Genomic DNA, 19,396 nt, shown 5'->3' on the forward strand with positions numbered 1-19,396 from the left:
TTTGCTAAACCCAGGAATGGGAGACTTTCATTGCAATGAAACAATGAGTGTGTCACTATACAAATATACATGGGTGTGAGCTGCACGCCAAGCAAGCTTCAAGTATGAGCATCTTGTTATTAAGACTCCAGGCATTAGGTACAGCCACCTTAAGTTCCAAACAGAAATCTGCTACATGGGTATTCCATGTTAGGAAGACTTTGCCTAAAAAAGGTGATATTTTGTTGAATTATTTATTTGCATTTGTTGACCGGGAGAGTCCACTGGGTCATAGCAACCCATTTTCAGTGGAGGCCCGGGGAAAAAAGCTCCACAAGAAGTTACATCAATAACAAGAGAGGTTACATATTTAGAGAAGTATTCAGTATAAAAACATCATAGTAAGCCATAGCCTTTCATGTGTAGCATTCATTGCAAAAGATATAGAGGTTACAAAATAGATAGGCAATCAATATTAGTGCATTTAGGCAATCCTGGCAAAGATAGCACATATTAGCTAGTAATATATCTTTAAATATTCAAAAAAAAAACATTTTAGATATTCACAGCACAGTTAGTGCAGAGGTTAATTGTTTTCTTTGAAAATTCAATAATAGGAAGCATTTGAAAGAAAGAAGCTTTTCTGTAACAAGAGTATACTAGCGAGTAAGACACAGTAATAGAGAAATTGGATATAGTTCAATAAGATAAAGAGATAATCAGATATCATTGTGAGAGGGTATCCGATTCAAGATTTGGGGGGTGCTTAGGTAGGAGCATAAGAAGGGCATTCCCATTTGGAGGACAGGTGTGACAGCAGGTGGTTCTTGAAGTTGTTGTGATTAGACATGTTGTGGCAAGACGAGGGGTGAAAGTTCCACAGTTTAGCTATGGTGCAGGACACTAGTAGTTTGGCCAGGGGGATGAGAGGGTTTGTGCACTTGTAGGAGATTTTGGTTCTTGGATCTTAGGGAGCAGTAGGGTATGTAGGGTATTAGGGATGTGGTGAGAGAGGGACAGTCTGCTGGATTGAAGATGATCTTGTGGGCAGTGGTAAGTTGCAGATATCTGAGGTAGTTGGAGAGTTCTAGCCATGTGAGGGTGTGTAGAGAGTGGCAGCGATTGCAAATTTGCAAATATCAGGACTCAAGTTTGGAACGCAGGCCTAGTTGGAGATTGGTGAATAGGGGAGCGCCATACATGAGAGAGGAGAGGAGGAAGGTAGATGCAAGTATTTATCGGGTGGAGGGGCTGAGGTAATGGTTGTGTCTGTAGAAGAGACCAATTTTTTGATGAGTCTTCTTAATGGCTGAGTATATGTGGGAGTCAAACTTTAGCTTTTCATCAATGATGATGCCTAGCAGTTTGGTACTGGGAACTATTTCTAGAGGGGTGTTATTTTGGCTTATAATGGAGAATAGGTTTCTAGTAGGGGTAAAAATCATTAGTTTTGTTTTGCTAGCATTTAGGGCTAGGTGATTGGATTGCATCCAGGCTTCTGTTTTGGAGAATGTTAGCTGGATTTTTATTAGCAGTTCAGACTGGCAGGAGGTAGTGCAGATGATGGTGGATTCATGTGCGTACTGGATAACAGAGGCTTCTGAGATGCTGAGGTGGAAGTTGTTGATGAATATGTTAAAGAGGAGAAGGCCTAGTACTGATCCATGGATCTCTATTAGAATCTCGAAGGTTTAATGCGTCGAATCACTAAAGATCGAACTTTAGTGATCGAAACATTAAACCATCGAAATTCTAGGAGACCCTATAAAAAAAAAAAAAAAAAAAAAAAAAAAACAAGTAAAGGGTGTTTAGGCAGGAGGGAAAGCACCCCTGCGCCCCCCACACCCCCCGCTACTTAAATATACCAATTCAATGGAGTATGGTGTGGAAAGGGAAGATTTCCCTTTCCTACACTGTAGCGAGATCTCAGAGTTGGTATATTTAAGTAGCGGGGTTGTGGGGATGCAGTGGGGCTTGCCCCCCTGCCTACACTCATTTGTTAGTTTTTTTTTTTGGTTTTAAAAATATTTTTATCGCGGTTCGATTGTTTAATAGTTCGATGCATACAGTTCAATGTTTATGCATTCGAACTATTAAACTTTCGAGATTATAATACAGACCCCTGATCCATTTGGAACGCCGGTGGGTGTAGGTAGGAAAGGAGAGGTTGATTCTTTCCATTGGACAGCTCGTTGGTGGTTGGATAGGTAGCTGGTGAACCAGGCTAGGGTGCGGGGAGAGAGAAGTAAGAATGAGAGCTGGGATAGGAGTAAGGTGTGGGAGATGGTGTTGAATGCCTTTGAGAGAAATAAAAACAGTGATGATACGTATCTGCCATTGTCGTGTGTTAGGTTGATGGTCTCAAAAAAGGAAAGAAGGGCAGTCATGGTACTATGGCCAGAGCAAAAGCCTTGTTGAATAGGGCAGAGGAGTTTGTTCAGTGTTAGGTACTGCAAGATTTGAGAATGGATAGTTTTTTTCGAGTATTTTAGAAAGAGGGGAAAGTATGGCTATGGGTGTGAAATTGGTTGTGTCGATGTTTTTACCACCTTTGTGAAGTGGGATGATGTATGCGTGACACCAGATGATTCGGACGTAGGATTCCTGTATGGATCTATTTATAAGAAAAGATACGGGATAGGCTATGGTTTCAGCAGATTGTTTGAGGAAGGTAGGTGGTAGATCATCTGAAGCGTTGTGACAGGGTTTTAGCTTAAGGAGAATTATTTTTATTGTATTTGTGGGGATGGGTTTTAGGTTGAAGGGGAGGAGGTTAGTTGGTGGGGTGAGGGGGGGCAGGAGGGGGGTCAGAGAAGGAGGAGGATAGTTTTGCCATGCAGTCTATAAAGAATGAGTTGAATTTAGTGGCAGTTTCTAGGCTGGTAAGGTTAGGGTCTGGGCATGGGTTGTATTTATTACCTGGGTGAAGAATGGAGGAAACAGAACTCCAAAATCTTTTTAGACTGGATGAGAGCATGGATTGGAGTTTGCAGTAGCAGGTTTTGCGATCTTTAGTTTTTGATTTTTTTGGCTAGGTTTTGTAGTTGTTTAAATTCTGAAGGGAGTTGGTGGTGTTCTGTTTTTGTGATCTTTAGTTTTTGATTTTTTGGCTAGGTTTTGTAGTTGTTTAAATTCTGGAGGGAGTAGGTGGTGTTCTGGTTTTGGTACTATTTCCATTTTTTTGTCTCATTGATGCATAATATGCTTAGTTTCATAAGATATCCAGGGCCAGGGGTTGGTTCTGATGCATTTGGATCCAAATGGTGCTAGTTGATTTAAAATGGAGAGGAATGTTTTGTTGAAATAAGATACAGCACTGTCTAGTGGGAGGGGTTTAAGTGGTGACCAGTCAGTGTGTTTTAGGCATTTTGAGAAGATTTCAGGGTTGAAGGAGGTTAGGTTGCAGGTTTGGCTGTCTTGGTGATGTTTTAGTAGGGGAGAGGATAAGCAGTCTATGAAGGCTGGTAGGTGGTCATCGTGTGGATCAGGTAGTATTCTGGCATTTGAGGTAAGGTTGGGATGGGTTGTCAATATCCAATCTTGTTTGGCCTGGTTGAAAGGTTTTTAAGTTGGGTTAAGTTGTACAGGTTAACTGAATGGGTTGGGGTGTCTGAATTAAAAGAAGCCCAGTTAATGTTCATATCACCAAGGATATAGGTTTCATTTCTGATATTGGAGCTAAACCAAGACAGGATGTCTTCTAGTGTTTTGGTATATTTGTCTGGGGGATGTAGATGGAGCTGATGCATATGGATTTGAAGTTAAGTTTTAAATAGCCTACTATCATTTCGGCATTGGCAAAGGTTAGGATGGGGTTGGTATAAGGAGTTAACGTATGGGTGGAGGGGTAGATAATAGCAATTCCACCTCCTTTTTTTCTGGGTTCTGTCATTGCGAAGGATCTGGTAGCCTGGAGGAAGGATTTCGTTGTCACTGATGGAAGGTTTAAGCCAGGTCTCAGAGATGGTGATTATGTTGGGTTGGTTGTGAGCAAGCCAGGCACGAAGGTTGGGGATTTTACTTCTGAGGCCTTGCGCATTAGTGTGGTGAGGCGGATAGATTTGGGTTTTTGGGGTTTGTGGTTAGTGAGTTTTACGCTGGGATTGGGTCCGGGGTTAGGGTCAATGTCACCTGAAAGTGACAGGGAGATATAGAGGAAGAGCTGACTGACATGGTATATTGGAGATAGGAAGAAAAGTTTAGGAAGGGGGGGGGTTGAGTTAGAAATCTGAGAATGGTATGTGGAGGTTGGGATTGGGAGTATTTTGGGTTTGAATAATTGGGTTAGGCTGGAGGAGTAGAGTTCAAGGGAGATTTGGGAGGTAAGAGGCGGTGGCATGGGGGTTGTGAGGTAGGTGTGTGTTAGGGAGGAGTGTAATACAGGTGAGACAGGAGAGGGGGATAAGAAGTCTAGTTAGCATTATAGTGTGTGGACGGAGTGTAGGCATAGTTATTGGAATGTGTTGGGTTGTGATGTGACTGGAATTGGGTGGGGTTTGTTGGAGTATTAAGTGTGGTCGGAAGGGGTGTGTGTAGAGGGAGGGGCTTGGTTAGGTATAAATCTACTGTCTTGCAGAAGGTGTTTTAGCCAGAGGGTGAAAGTCCTGATAAGAAAGATAGAGATCATCGCTGTCAAAGAAGTAGGGTTTACCAGTCATCTCGTCCTACACAGACACACACTACATCACTCCAGAATGACACTAGCTCTTAAAGTAATTATGGAAACTAATCATCCTGTCCTTGAATTTCAGCATAATTCTTGGTGATAGCAAGAGGTGCCTCAAAACTGCAGTATTTTCTGCCTTTGCCACATGTACAGGAAGATCAACCATATCCTTCTGCTTTTCCCCTGATGTAATTCACCACCCCCTCCCCATGGGCCACCACCAGTCAGTAGTTGCATCTGTCAGAATGGAGGGGACTAAGAACTTTTGCAATGCCATGGATGCTGACCCCAGAAACACTGATGCCACCCTGTTCTTGATCAGTCTCATGAAAGCAGTATCACTAGACCTCACAACAGAATCACCCATTACCAAAACATTTCCCAGAGAGGGGCAGCTGTTGTAGGTCTTAAGGGCTTGCAACATGCACTCTTACGATTCCGTGAAATATATGATTATTGGCTGGTGATGTATGTGTTCATGATGCAGAGCTGTGGCCTGGTGGCTGAAATTTCTTAGTTCTAATTCTTGAAGGTTTAGAGACTGATTTTTAACCACCTCCACATAAGTCTAGTGTTCCAGGAGTACTGTGGTGGTGTGTGGCTGTGTGTTGCTTACTAGTTGCATTATTTTGTGAGAGGGATGTTATTTAAGTCATGTGAAACCATAGTACTTTGTATTACATTACAGAACAATGGAAGGGTGGAACAGTGACCCTATTAAATGCTGTTTGGCACAAACAAAGGACTCACTAAAGCCAATGTCTCTATCTATATAAAAGACCTAGACAATGACCTAAATGAACCTACCACAGCATTTAGATACCTTGGCATTTGTCTTGACCAGTCCAACTTCCAAGACACATTCAGAATGTCAGATCCAAAGCCAACTACCTCCTATACTAGGCCCAAAATATATCTCATTTCCTCTAACCTCCTCCTAGAGCAGCCTTAGGTAAACGTGTCCTACTCGCACAACTAGAAAATGGCTTAGCCTTATTTGCCACTGCCTTACAAAAATACTGCCACCTTACAATCTCCTTCTAATAAAAATTACCATTTCATCACCAAAGCTCCTCAGGGTCCAAAAGGAGACACAATGGGAATAGAAGTGAGAAATTTAGCAAGAAAAGGAGAGTAGTACTGCTGGAACTGAATTCATCCTCAAATCTTAGTGGGTGAGCCCTGGTGAACCTTGTTTTCACAAAATCTCACCAAGACGACACTGATATACAGACTGTATTTTACATAGCATATTTCATGGACAGAAGTAGGTTAAAAAAAAGTTGTATGCAGAAGTCCCAGAATAAAAAAGTGCCGAATCCTGGTATGCACACTGGTGGCAGGACTGGAAAAAATGGCAGTACAGAATCCTCAAGACATGGAAATATTGCTACAATGGTGTTAGGCCAGGCTCAGGGGGGATGGTGCCGCCCTAGAAGGAAGTAGCAGTCCACAAAAAAATGCAAAAACTGACAAGCCAAAAAAGGTGCCATAAAGATGATAGAGTGACCTACTGAAGATAAGGAAGAAATTATGCATTGTTACAATTATGCTAGAAGCCAAGAATTTCCAGATAGAAGATATTCAAAAAGATTAAGGGAGAAATTAGAAGATAGAAAAATACTTGCACAAGTAAAACTGTCAAAAGCTTCAAATGCAATTTTGTATTCATTAATACAAAAGATTCATGAAAAACATGAAACTTTTGGACTGCTTGGAAAAAGAAGCAACAGAAGAAATATGAAAATATAATGACAAAAACCTAGTGATCTTTAAAAGGTATAAAAAAGAAACATGGATATGAGAAAGAAAAAGAAATTGGATATGGTGCAAGATTTATGCAGAGGAGAAAGCCAAACTAGTCAAAACAAAAAAGCAGCTCCAAAGATTACCTGTGAAGTAAAGGATTTAGCGTATAAAATCCAAATCGAGTAACGTCACAGCATGGTACAATAATGAGTCCCTAAATTAAGGAGAAACAAGTTGAAAGGGAGGCATCTGATCACTTGCTACATGAAGATGCTCTGGAGCCTTCAGTGGGGAAACCAGTACAAAAGTTCAGTTGAAGTTGCATAGCAAGGGAAGGGACAGGAAACAGTTCAACTCTGATGCACTCAAAGAAGTGACGTGATAGGCCAGTGAGTTCCCATATGAAACAGCAATGGATGATGTAGGATGCAGCTGAAGGGAATGTCACAGGAAAATGTTCTGGAACTTTATGTAGAATATCTTTAGGAAACAGAGAGCAAAGAATGTGCCTTTAGTTTAGAAGAAAATGATCTAAGGGAAGAGTTGCTTGTTTTAACAGAAATGGATAAACATATTAAGATCAATGAGAGAAACAGATTACAGAAAGTAAATAAAACCTAAAATGTTAGAAGTCTGATAAAACAGAGGAGCAAAGATAATCAAAACTATTAAGAGAAATTCATGTGATATAACTGAAGTAAATAGGATACGTTACCGTGCAACTAAATTAATACCATATAATTTCTTACCATAAAATGCAGAGCAATAAGGGGAAATGAAGGGAAGAAATAAAATGCCATCATGGAAGCATTGAACAGAGAAAACTATAAAGCAATTAAGACAAGAAGTTTCCCTGTTGGAAGAGTATAGAAGAGGAAACCGATCAACAAAAATTGATTAGCACAAGCAAGGGACTGTATCAGAAAAGACCAGGATCAGTCATACCCTACTGTAAATAATAAACTAAAGATATCGGCACAGGCTGAATATCTAAGAAGATATACCTATAAACATAACAGAAAAATACAAAATAAGCAATTCATTGCTGACCCAAAAAGCTTTATAGAGAATTGGGAAACAAAGCAAGAGGAATAGAAGCACCAATAAAAAAGAATGGGTACTTTTCTGTTAATGGGGCAACAATCGTACCAGGACATATAGACTGAAAAATGTTAGTTACAAGATGATGTTAATTGATTGAGTTAGTTTTGGTGTTCCACTGTTGGTTATTAAGATGCTCACAGCCTTAATTCATAATTTTTTTTGCTGAAACACATTTTTAAAAATATAAATTTGAGTTAGGGTATAGTTTTAACAAACTGATGTATTTAGGGGACTGTGAAAGTCATTTACCCAGTCAGTTCTAGTAGCATACTTTATTCACTTAAACCCTTAACAGATTGTTGCCTTGAAAAATTAAAAAAAATATACTAAATGTCATGAAAAGCTCAGGGGATAAGCTTTTCTGAATCTTCTTCAATCACCACCACTAATGGCAAACAGCCCGCATGGTTGCTCAGCACGTGTGACACCATCTAGTTTGCATGCTATGGCTTGCCAATGCAGAAATGAAAAAAAAATTGTATCAATGACGCTTAGAAAGTCTCGTCTGTTCAGATAAAAATGCAGTGCTTACATCTGTGGATAACATCATTACACATATAAATGTTGGGCTAAAGGCGCATTCAATGGCGTGAGTGTGTTACCAATTTTCTTTTTGAGTGACCGCTTTTGCATTGGCCTTTCTGTATTGTGTCAAAGAGACTTGGATAGACTCGTTTGTTCAGTTTTAAAATAAAGTTCTTACATTTCTGGATTATTTCTTTACAGTCCTTTACTGCACCTTGAATACTGATATACATATGTTGGGCTACTGAGCCATTCAATGGTGTGACTGTGGTACAAATATTATTGAGTGACGGCTTCTCTGTGTGGCTTGTCACGCAGCTTAGAGGATCTGTAGTTCGTAGTTCAACTGCCAAGTGTCAAAATGGGCTGAAGACATGAAATCTGTATAAGTATAATTATCTTATGTTAGTGCAGCAGTAGCGTTGTTGCCTCACAGCAAGAGGTTCTCCCGTTCCATTCCCGGTTGGAGCACGGGGAGTGCCTTCTGTGTGGAGTCTGCATGTCCTCCCCGTGGTTGGGTGGCCATTCGAAAGACATGCGTAAATGGGTGTGCCTTCGTTGAAGGTTGAACGTCAAGCTGGCACCTCGGGGTTCGTGAAAAATCTACTGCCAATCATTAGCGGACCGGAGTTCCGCTGTGGCGACCCCTAACTGGGAAAAGCTGAAAGACAACAACAACATCTTAGGTTCAAGAAAATGTAGTGGAAATACTGGAATTTCTTTATGAGTACCAGCTAGGCTTAATAAATCACTTTGTGAATAATACTGTAAAATGTGAGTGCAATGCAGGAATCAACAGCCACATTTTAAACACAATCATTAAGTTGAAATCAAGTGCTTTTTCATGTCTTTTAACCAGGTGCATGTAAAAATTAGAAATATCATCTCCTTTTTAAATTATTAAGCAGTAAAATAGTTCTACAAACATCCGGTCATAATAAGACTAAAAAGACATGACAAGTGCCTGGATTTTGACCTCAGCAACCACGTTTAAAGTGTTGCCCCGATAACCGAAAACTGCCAAAAAGAAGAACTAGACACATTTTGGAAAAACATTTATAAAGACCCTCTAGAACATAAAGATGCTGAATGGATAGCAATAGTAAAAGAAAGGGCAACAAGTTCAAATGTACAGGATATGAAATGGGATGAAGTAACAGCCTGAGAGACTGAAACAAAATTAAGAAAAGCTCCTAAATGGAAATCCACAGGCCCAGATACAGTACTTAATTTCTGGATAAAAGTATTAACATTTTTACATGAAGACTTAGCCTACAGTAAGAACAACTTATATGCCCATCAGACACCAACCTGGTTAACAACAGGAAAAATGATACACCTCAAGAGTGAATCTATAAGCCATCCTAAAAAGTATAGACCAATAACATGTCTTCAGACAATGTAGAAACTATATACTGGAACTAATGCTGACAGAGTTTATATTCATTTGGAAGAAAACTCAATCGTGGCCATAGAACAAAGCAGTAACAAAATAAAGACATAATGAAGAATTGTAAAAAAAGGTGAAGAATCCAAGTATGGCATTCAAAGATTACAAAAAAGCATTTGACACCATGACACATTTATGGAAAAGGGAAACCTTACAAAGGAGATACATCCTACATTGATCAATTAAATTATTATGACTATGAAACAGTGGCAATCCACTTTGCAATTAAGTCATGACAAAAAACAAATTATTATCCTAGGGACAGAAATTTAAAGGGGAATATATTCCAGGGTGATTCTTTATCACCTTTGCTGTTTCATGTTGCCCTTAACTCATTAAGCTGTTTACTTAACAGACTAGATTTTCGTTATAATTTAGCTCCCAGAAAACATCCAAGTGTAGACACTTATCTTTTTTGGATGACTTAAAACTGTACAGTTCATAAGATGAGAAACTGAAAGCACAACTGTAAGTGGTTTTGGTCTTGATAAATGTGCGAAAGCAACACAAAGCAGGAAAGCTGGAGCACCGAGAACATATCCGTCTGAGACAGGAATGTGATTTAAATAAACCTGAGCTGTAAGGAGTGGATAAATGTTTGGGAATTGATGAAGAATCTGCAACAAAACATGAACAAATGTGAATAAAACTCAGTAAGGAATACTTCAGAAGACAAACTAATATTGAAAACACTAGGAACAAAGTCCAAGCTAGAAACCAATTTGCTCTCACTCTTTTAACTTATAGTTTTGGCATGACTGACTGGCCCCAAAAAGTACTGGGGAAGTGGGACAGGAAAACAAGAAAAATGGGACAGGAAAACAAGAAAAATGCTTCGCTTTTATCAAATGATATATAAAAATCAGTGAATACCAATATTATATATCTCTCGTTCTGAAGGAGGTATGGGCCTCCTTGAAATGAATTACATGTATACATCTGCAATTATAAGACTGTATGCATATCTGCTAACCTCACCAGATCCGAACATAGTGAAAGTTTTAAAACATGAGAAGAAAAAGTCTAAGATAACTTCCCTGCTTACGTTAGCAAAAGCATATTGGTGTCAAGCAGGAATGGAAATCAAACCATAAACAGACAAATATCAGGCAGCAACTGAATGTACCAATAAACAAAACAAAGAATATAAGGAGACGGATCAGAAGATAGGGCAAAAAATGAGGGAAAGACATAAATATTGTGGGAAGTACAAAAAACTCCTGGAACAACCTCATGTTGATCAGGATTTGATGCTGGAATAGTTAAGCAGAGGTGAATTTAAACCAAAAGATGAAAGTTTAATATTGGCAGCCCAGGACAGAGGGCCGCTATGTACACATTGGTTTACAAAGTCCACTGGACATGTGGGAGAAACAGAAAAATGCAGGTTCTGTAAAACAGAACTGGAAATATTTTCACATCTAATTGTTGGGTGTGATACACTAATGACAGAGGGATGTAAACTGAAAGGAATAATAATGTAGCAAGACTGTTGTTGCATTGTTGACTGTGCAAACATTTCAATACTGATGTAGCTGAGAAGCACTGGAAACGTGAGTCAAAAAGCATTATAAGGAATGATGAAGTTTATATCGCATGGGATCACCCATTACTAACAATTCAGAAAACAGATAGAGGAAAAACTAAATATAGTCATCCACTGATCATTGAAATTGCTACACCCAGTGATTACAGTGTCTTGTGTACAGAGACACAAACTCAAACTACCAAGATTTTCAGGCAGAAATGACAGCAATGTGGAAGAAAGATACCCACACAATTCCAACAGCAGTGGGACACATAAAAAACAATTTACAGTTATATTTAGGTATGCTGCCAATATATGTAACTCTGTATGAATTGCAGGAGTCAGTTCTGGACACATTGCAAGTGCTGAGAAGAACACTTTCGACTAATGTCAAAGACTGAAACAATATTAATTTCATGAACTTTAATCGTACTCCGAGACTTAGGAATGGAGTCCATTCTCAGCATGATATTAGAAACCCAAAAGACTTGGAGAAATTAAACCATAAACATTACTGCAGCACCTTAAAAAATGCAAACTGGCTACCCATTCAAGTGTGAGCCAACCTCCTTGTTAGCTCCCTTCTCTTCAGACTCCTTTATCAAGATATGCCATCCCCATAACTATCAGACTAACAGCATCCAGCCCACACTACAACCTAAGACTGTAATCTGCGAATGGTCCTACTCTCACAACTTCATTCACTAAATTTCATTCCACTTATTACAGCTTCTCTGTTCTTAACCTAAACTATGACAATCATTGCTAACTGATCACACTGAAATCAAACAGTGCAAACAATTCAAAGCTAAATTCAGATAATACTTACCTGATCGATATAAGTGCACATGTCAGAACACAGGCCATGTCACCAAACTCCCATGGTTCCATTATTATATTCACCCAGAAAACCTTGGTTGTTTAAATCTGCTAATTTCTCTAATTCATAAACTCATACCTACTAGTTCCCCATCTGCCCTACTTATTCCCTACTATATATCTAATACTGACTTCTCCTGTTATTAGCTCTTAGTAGTCTACAAATTCTACTTTATTCATGGCTAAAATTTCCCTCTCTACTTGCATACAGTATGTCTATTCTTTTTGGCTAAATCACATTTACCTCACCTATAACCCCTGTCTTATGCAATGTATACTCCTGACCCTACTACTTTTTAAACCTTTTTGTAAATACATGCATATTGTTTACATCTATCTTGTGTTATGTTACTATACCATACAATTGAATTATACCTTTAATCTTACTTTACTGCTGTTACTATGTATTCAACCTGGCCTGAGCCTGCAAATGGTCACACCTGATCAGTCCTCAACCTCAGTAAACAAAATTAAATAAATAAATAAAATCAGACCATAGCATTAAAGTGTTCTTATCAGAGCACAACATCTTCAGGTTTGAGTATCATGTTTCTCAACTTTTACTTGGAAAAAAAGAATGCTAATTTAAACCAGTTAAATCATTTACATGGCTAAAAACATAAAATATGTATTTCTTTCTAAAACACACACAAGTAAAAGTATTACTGACATCTCATGACCTCCCAGTGATGCATGCAGTTTTTTAGTATAAAATAAAAACAGATTAAACTGTCTCTTCACCTTTTTCTGAAAAAAGCACAGCATTTGAGTTAAAAATTATATATTCTCTCTCCTGCTTCAGTACTTTAAATAGTAATAAGATATAATTATCTATAATAATTAAGTATACAAACAGCACAGTTACTTACAGAATAAGTGCTTCCACTCCGTCCCTTTAATGATGTACTGCTTGTACCTTTGGTAAGCCTATGAAGATGCTCGAACCATTCATTCAAATCCTGACTATTGCTACAGGACACAAGTATTCTTTCAATCATATTTCCTGTAGTGAAAAGATATCACATCATATAAATATAACAAGTCTGTAACTGCATGAGTTAATGTCTGACAACAGAGACTACAAATAAACAAATACTGGCAAATAGTCAACTTTTTAAATGCTTTACATACATCAATCATTTGTAAGGGTTTGACTACTGGAAATCATTTGTAAGGGTTTGACTATTGGAAATGGTATGCTCTTCAGTTACAAAGTTTCCCTTGATATGTAACAAAGTCTATAGTCCTACAACAGAAGCATTAAACTGTCTGGTACTAAGAAAATGGTCAATTATACTAACCTGAAATGTACCCCCATTGCTGTCTAGTCACATGGTGACACTACAGTTACTGTAGTAGCAGCCATCACAAAGGAAAGTCCAGCTCGTTCTATATTAAATGATTTGTTGTAGGCATAATGGTTAAGGTACTAACTTTACAAACACAAGGTGCAGGGACTGATTCTCACCTTTAAGGGAAATTGGCTAAGCTTAAATTGCCCATAAGGGCAGCTAGCTTATTACTTGTATATGAACCTATACATACACACACACATACACACATATATGAACCTAAGGGAATGGAAGCAGATTGCCAGACCTTTCTTCTGTATCATACATGCAGAATTATGAAACCAGTCCACCTACTGCATGGATGTGGGAGGAAAACAGAATATACAAAGAAAACCCAAACAAACACAGAGAAGACAGGAAGACCCTACACAGAAGGTACCTCTCCTGATAACAGAACCCGACAGCCTCTTACTCTAATCTTCATCTACAGAAACAATGCTACTCACCGCATCACTGCGCTGACCTGAAATATGCAACCTTTAAGCAAAGTAGGTTGTACATTTCAACATGAAACTCACCACCCAGAGTACAGATAAACTCTGCATATATGAACTCCAAGAGATCTAGAGTTTGTGGAAATGTATAAACAATTACTGCTTTGGCAGGGCAAATATCTCTGAACCCCTTATTTAAGGGCTTTGCACCCACACCCAGTCACATATATATTTTCACAATCAGGTCACTCCATCATGGACAAAAATGGCTATTATTAGTACAAATAATGTAAATAATAACCCTTTCTCCCCTGTCCTATGACAAGGCAGTCTGCAAGACCATACAGAATGATTAGGGTCATTAAAAAGTTCCACAATTCATTTTGAGGTTTACAGCTAGATTCAAACCTGTCAACTGCTATTATTTATGCATAGCATTATGATTTTGGCCCTCAGATTTAACCTTGTTCCTCCAAGATTTATGCTGTTTCTCAGTGTCAGATCTGTTTATGGCCACATATTTTATTAAATACAAAAATTAAGCCTGTACAAAGACTCACTAAATCGAACTATATAGAGTTAAGTGTATAAAAACCTTTGATTCTGAAAAATATGAACATGCTCCCCTTTCAGACCCGCTGCTATGACTTTTAAAGACCAGTTATATGAATTTTAATGCTCAGACGTTGAGAGGTAGTCTACACACAATGCTCATTTTCCAGATGTCAAGAATAATGATGACCAAAAAATGGCACAGTTAGTCCTACTGTTTATTGTAAGCCTGCATTCAGTAACTCGTTCACGAGCAGAGCAGTCACCCACATTGTGTTAAGAAAAATGTTGCCAAGTCACACTATCAACATATCCAGGTTAGCAACTAAGGATGAACAATTCTTTGAAGAGGTTCTTAGAAAGGATGTACAGTTCTTTGAGCATTTTCTTGGAAACATGTTTTTACACAGAGGACATGTTAGTAAATTTACTGATAATATTTTCAAAGTAATGGCAGTACAACAGAACAAGGCATACAGGGTTATACTTAATAAAAAGAACACAGAATTTGAGACTGACAACATTAAAATTAGCACCTTTTCTGATGCATTTACTTTAGAATGCAATTCTGATAGTGCGTTACAAAATCGATCATTAATAAAACCTACAATATTCTCAAAGATCATTCTGAGCTTTAAAAAAAAAGGTAGGTAAGGCTCCAAAAGTCAAACATAAGAAGGGTACAAATTTAAAATGTGGTACCAAAAATGGAGACCTGAAAAATACTCACACAAGTATGACAATATCTACACATACTTAAACACAAGTGCATATGCTGCTATTAATAACATTAAAATAAGTATTTGGTTCCAAAGTCCACTATGACTGAACATCTACATTTGAAGTTTAAGTAACATTTTGTGGCAGCTGCAAGATATTTATACAGAAGTAGAACTGTCTTATACCTGTCACAAAGACTACATATACACACAAATGCAAACATAAAATCAAAACTAAACAGAAAAAAATGCATTATACAGACATTGTGGTGCATGTGAGCCTCGGAGGATGTAATTTACTTTTGAATTAGTACAAATGGACATACAAGAGGGAAACATGAAAACTGTTCTAGATATAAAAGAACTGTGTTAATAATTAAGATTACATGTGAGAGTTACCCCAGAGTTAAATATTTCAGCAAATTATCAGATGTGTGTTAAAATGGAGAACTGCAAAGATGCAACACTGTTATTTTTGCATGTTTTTAAGTTTATATTTGATTGAAGTCAAGGGATTTCTAGCTGAGTTATATTAGCTGGTGCTCATGTTAAGATGTTACCAAGGTGGAGAGGATATTTAAATTGTATTATCAAGTATTTGCACTTAATCTGATGTAAGTTTTACGACTAAAAGCAAGAGTGCAAAATTTGTTCACTTCTTGTAACTCCTTGGTCTTAGGATTCCTTTGAGACATTGCTTTTATGTGATTTTACACACTACTACAGTACTTGAGAAATGTTTCACAGTTTAGTGAGCCACATTAGCTAGTGATAACAGGGCAAAGAGGTGATCAGTGTTAAAATGATGTTATCTATTGATCAGAGGGTGATATGAGTGAGTATTAGAAATGGTGTTACTGATAACTGGCAATAAGTGTGATCAGAGTTAGAATGGTGTCAGTGATAACTGGCAGTAAGTGTGATCAGAGTTAGAATGGTGTCAGTGATAACTGGCAGTAAGTGTGATCAGAGTTGGAATGGTTTCAGTGATACCTGAGAGTAAGAGTGATCACAGCTGGAATGATGTCAGTGATAACTGACAGTAGTGGAATTGCAGGTTAGAATGGTGCTAGCGATAGCTAACTGTAAGAGTGATCAGAGCTACAATGGACACAGTGATAACTGACAAGTGTGAGCCTAGTTAGAATGGTGTCAGTGATAACTTACAGTAAGAGTGATCAGATGTTAGAATTCTGCCAGTGATAACTGGCAGTAAACCATCTGGGCCTGGGTTACTGTGACTTAAAAGACATGCAATAAGTTGTGCAATCAGTTTTACAGGTTGGCATTATATCTCTTACAGATGAAACTGGTCATAACAGCATGAATGATGCCTGTGAAAGTTGTAGCTAGATGAAAAAACAAATTAAAATTATGTTTCCACCACTGCTGCTAACTTCGCGGTCAAGCAAGTGCGGAGAAAATTGAAAAAACAAAACAACTTTGAATCATTCCTGATGCACTAAAATAAATATTTTTATTTATTTTTATTGCATTTTGAATCAAGAAAAGATAAAAAATTACAAAATCAAACCATCAAATAAGTAATCAGTCAAAACCAATAAAACTATGAGTCCATAACAGTTACTAACATTAGTATATAACATTAACACTTTTTTTTTCTAATAAATCTTTCAATTTTCACCAAGAGAACTTTTTAGGTGTAATATCAGTACTTATAAGTATCCAAAGTTTGCAATTCTTTGTTACAGAAAACTTGATGACAATGATGTTCTATGGGAGGCAGCAACCGAAAAGTTACAGAACTGTGATTAATACCTAATGACTTGAAACCTCACTTTGTTATAGCTTGACCAAGGATAGAGAAGTCATCTAACAGCATTCTTTGAATACAGAATGGAGGTAGCTGGAATATGTACTTCTCAGATATAGGGCAGTTTACATAACGCAACGAAGGAATGAACTTAGGAAAATTCTTTGAAGAATTCATTCAGTTCTATACTGGTTGCAATGACTTTTTTTGGCTTACGGTCTTATTTACTGCAACTGAGGATCTTTTCAGTTTACCTATATCTAGCTCAAATGTACTTCACGTTTTGCTCTTTTAGTAGCTTTTCTGGTTTAATTTCCATTTTCTCCAGTTGGCCCAGGTATTGTCTCATGGTTTTATAGATCAGCAAAGGTCAGAGACCGACCAAGATTATTATTTCCTTTATTTAAGTACTTGATGACTGAGAAGGGTTTGTTCTGGACTGCTATTAGGATAACAGGCACTGCCAAGCTAGCTTTAGAGAAGGAGGTCATTTTATGTTGTTGACATTGTTGCAACAGTTATACATTTGGTTTGCTAAGTACTAGTTATTGGTGTTTTTCCAGTCAAGAGAAAGGGTATACAGCAATTGTAAATAATGTTTGTCGGTAGTACACTTACACTTATGAATGTTTAAGGTCTGTTCCAATGACAGGGTCTATTAATGAATGACTGAATGTTATCTCGGAGTAGATGTAGGTAGCCTCATCCAGTTTCCCCACCTGGACAGTGCATACAAGCTGACCTGTATGATGAGAAGTGGATGATGTCTAAATTCTGGAATCTGGTTTAAGCTATATTTCATAATATGCAGGGATGTCATCGGTTTTAGCAGAAAATGTAGGGCAGTATCCAAGGAACAAGCAGCAAGAATTGTTTTTTTTCACCAAAAGGACTTACATTTTTAAAAACAAATACACACGTTTAGCACTTTCATCTAATACAGACATCAACAGAACCTGCAGTAACTCATTCATCACCTCCTTTTATCAGTTCTCAATCACTTGACCAAAAATTTAAAGGTACATGAACAAGCTGTAAAAGCCTTGAGTTTACACTTGAAAAAATGACAGTTCACATAAAAATGTTTATCCACCATCCAAAAATGTCAAAATAAAATCTTGTTGAGAAAAATCATATCTTAACTTAACTTGTTAGCTCTAATATTAAGGGCACAATTAATATCAACAGAATCATTTAGTCTGAGAGTTACCGTGACATTGGTCCTTAGCTGTCACTACAACTCTCTCATTTTTTAAATAGTTCTTCAATCCCCCACCTCTCTGACAAATGTCCATCTTTTCTAAAATCAAAAATAATGAAATGCTTAAAGTTTAAACATTTTACTGCATTTTTACTTAGGAAATTGGTTAAATCACCCTGTTTAGTACAGTAAGTGTGCTGGTATGTTCTCTCTTTTATAGGAAAGCCTTGCAGGATTCACAAGAAGTGAGGTACAATGCACTAGCTGTATTGCAATTGTATCTACCAGGTTTTCTCCATTTTGTACAGTAGCCATGACAGTGCTTGCATCCTCTGTTTTAATGAAATTGATTGCACTGTGTACACCTACTACATTTCTGTGTTTGCTTACAGTGCCCCCCCTTGCTGTACTTTGTCTCTCAAACACGTTCTTAAAAGTGTTCCTCCTTCTATATACAAAATTAGGTGAACCCCGTAAATCCAGCCATAAAGATGCTCGTGAGACTATTTGAACATGAAATTAGGGGCATATTGCACCAACCTAGAAATAGACAGTTCTATAACGTGACTGTGAATGAGCGTGAGCTCATCAAGAGAATGGCTAGTGATAACTCTGATCTGTTTATTAAACTGGACAACTGTGGGGGGGTTAGATATAATGAACTCAAAAGACTACTCGGGTTAGATGTTGCACATGTTTAATGGAACATGTAATAACAACTTATGCATTATGTTTTAAAAATTAAATTAACATGACAAAAAAAAAAAATTTAAATAGGAGCTGTTAGTGAAGGAGCACATTAATGCACCATTGTACAACTAATTGCAATGTAAATTTCCCAGAGTCCCTAACAAATTTGGTATCCCAAAGATACACAAACATTGAGAGTCCACTCATGACTGACGGTCTCAGAAGGTGGGTCCAAAATAGTGCCATTGGCAAAATACATCTATTTTAAATTAACAAAGTTTTATTCCAGAATTGATCACATTTTAAAGGACTTGTGGAATTTCCTGGACAAGATTAAAAATGTTCAGTTAGATCACAAATGTTCTTTTTTGTAGCAATGGATGTGAAAAATCTATTTTCTTTCATACCATATTCTTTTGGGCTTAAACATTTAGTTTCAAAGACTGAAATACCACTAGCAGTTGACTTTCTGGACAGTATTTTAAAGAAAAACTATTCATGTTTCAAAAGGCTGAATACTATAAACATATTAAAGGGGTCAATATAGGGGGTGGCTTTTGCCCCATATATGTGAATCGTGTTGTATGGGGGGATGGGAAAAAGACTACATTTTTTGAGCGAGATGTTTAGGTACTGTAGAACCTACCTTTGATTTCTGAATTATGTTTTTACTACCTGGGCAGGTAATGAACAACAATTTGCTGAGTTTATTATACATTTTGGAAACTACAACAGTTTTTTTTGTGTTTTACATACTGTACTAATCATGACACTAACAACTTCTTGGATGTGCA

General features: G+C 37.6%; 1 protein-coding gene across 5 annotated transcripts in view; it reads right to left on the reverse strand.

The window, feature by feature from the left end:
- ARHGEF6 (Rac/Cdc42 guanine nucleotide exchange factor 6) overlaps window positions 1-19,396 on the reverse strand; it is a 1,746,213-nt gene that overhangs the window by 198,641 nt on the left and 1,528,176 nt on the right. For all 5 annotated transcript variants that reach the window (XM_044065305.1, XM_044065303.1, XM_044065304.1 and 2 more), the window contains one exon: window positions 12,750-12,883. In XM_044065305.1, coding sequence (XP_043921240.1) covers window positions 12,750-12,883 — 134 coding nt within the window. The remainder of the gene's footprint in view (window positions 1-12,749; window positions 12,884-19,396) is intronic.

The sequence above is a fragment of the Protopterus annectens genome, chromosome 3.part0, assembly GCF_019279795.1.
Source record: "Protopterus annectens isolate FY-2018-M chromosome 3.part0, PAN1.0, whole genome shotgun sequence".
Taxonomy (NCBI): domain Eukaryota; kingdom Metazoa; phylum Chordata; order Ceratodontiformes; family Protopteridae; genus Protopterus; species Protopterus annectens.